The 1,747-nt window shown below is 43.3% G+C and overlaps 1 protein-coding gene across 1 annotated transcript; it reads left to right on the top strand.

The window, feature by feature from the left end:
• Positions 1–316: 316 nt before the first annotated feature.
• Positions 317–1,390, top strand: LOC146001778 (histone-lysine N-methyltransferase SETMAR-like). The gene has a single exon (XM_083139499.1). The coding sequence runs from the start codon at positions 317–319 to the stop codon at positions 1,388–1,390; it is 1,074 nt and encodes a 357-aa protein (XP_082995625.1).
• The last annotated feature ends 357 nt before the right edge of the window (positions 1,391–1,747 follow it).

The raw sequence follows: 1,747 nt of genomic DNA, 5'->3' as shown, positions 1-1,747 counted from the left end.
CCCGACGTATCCCCAGCCGTTATAGTAGGTCTCCGCGACCGGATTACGCTCGCTCACTCGGAGCTCCCCAATTTCCTCACAATGGTGGGTTGCTCAGTTAAAGAATTTCAGGAATTAAATAACTTTATAAAATAAATTTAGATTGTATACACTATATACAGTGTGTCCGTAAAGTCATGGTGCACTTTTGACCGGTCACAGGAAAGCAACAAAACAAGATAGAAATGTGAAATTTTCACCAAATAAAAGGAAAACTCTCCAAGTTTCCGTACTATGATGCGCAACCGTGTGCGCACACAGGTGATGACGCAACACCATGAACTGCGCAGCAGCGGATCAGCCCTCGCCCATGCCAGTCGAGATGTGGACGGTACAGAGGAAAGTCCAGTGCGTTCTGTGGCTTGCGAGGTTCGAATCCGTGAGCAAAGTGCAACGTGAATATCGTCGCGTGTACAACGAAGCGCCACCACATAGGAATAACATTAATCGGTGGGATAAGCAGTTGAAGGATACCGGCAGTTTGTTGGACAAACCCCGTTCTGGTAGGCCATCGGTAAGTGACAAGTCTGTAGAGGCTATACGGGAGAGCTACCTTAGGAGCCCTAAAAAATCTGTGCGTTCGTGTGCTCGACAATTACACCTAAGCAAGACTACAGTTCATAAGGTGTTAAAGAAATGTCTGTGTTTTTTGGGTTACAAATTGCAGCTGTTGCACGCTATCAAACCGGCGGATAGACCCACACGATTCGCGTTTGCTACAGATATGCTTCATAAGATCGACCATGATGAACGATTTCTGCAGAAGATTGTGTTTAGCGATGAGGCGACATTCCATGTCTGTGGGCATGTTCATCGCCATAACGTCCGAATATGGGCTGCTGAAAATCCTCGTGCCTACGTTGAGTACGAACGTAACACCCCCAAAGTGAACGTGTGGTGTGGCCTTATGCATGATAAAGTGATAGGCCCATTTTTCTTTGCGGAGCAGACTGTGACGGCAAACAACTACCTTGACATGTTGGAAATGTATGCAGTGCCACAATTTGCAGAAGGTGTCATCTTTCAACATGACGGCGCGCCTCCACACTACGCCAACATTGTTCGTGAGTTTCTGGATACAACATTCCCCCAGCTGTGGATAGGCAGGGGTTCTGTCCAGCCATGGCCACCACGATCCCCAGATCTGATGCCCTTAGACTTTTACTTGTGGGGTTATGTGAAGCAACATGTGTACAGTGAACATATCAACGACATTAATCATTTAAAACAGAGAATCACAGACGTTATTCACTCTGTTACACCAGACGTCCTTAACCGTGTGTGGGAAGAACTTGAATATCGTTTAGATGTGTGTCGGGCAACAAATGGAGGCCACATCGAACTGCACTGAATAGGTAAGAAACTTGGAGAGTTTTCCTTTTATTTGGTGAAGATTTCACATTTCTATCTTGTTTTGTTGCTTTCCTGTGACCGGTCAAAAGTGCACCATGACTTTACGGACACACTGTATATAATATTGTACTTTTACAGCACTAGTTCACTTAAAGAAATAATTTGTCATTGTATGTTTTTACTATTATATTATTATAAAAAAAATTCTGCCAAATTGATGTATAGATATATATTGTGTGATGTCAACATGTTGTATTTTGTAATGTAAATGCATCAATGCCCCTCAGGGGTACTTTCGGTGTGAAAATTGCTCAATAAACTCAAACACTGAAATATTTCTTTTAATTCTTAATAT

This window comes from Lepisma saccharinum, chromosome 17 (assembly GCF_977018435.1).
Source record: "Lepisma saccharinum chromosome 17, izLepSacc3.1, whole genome shotgun sequence".
NCBI lineage: Eukaryota > Metazoa > Arthropoda > Insecta > Zygentoma > Lepismatidae > Lepisma > Lepisma saccharinum.
Note: the sequence above shows the minus strand (reverse complement) of the source record. Positions and strands in the feature narration are given on the sequence as shown.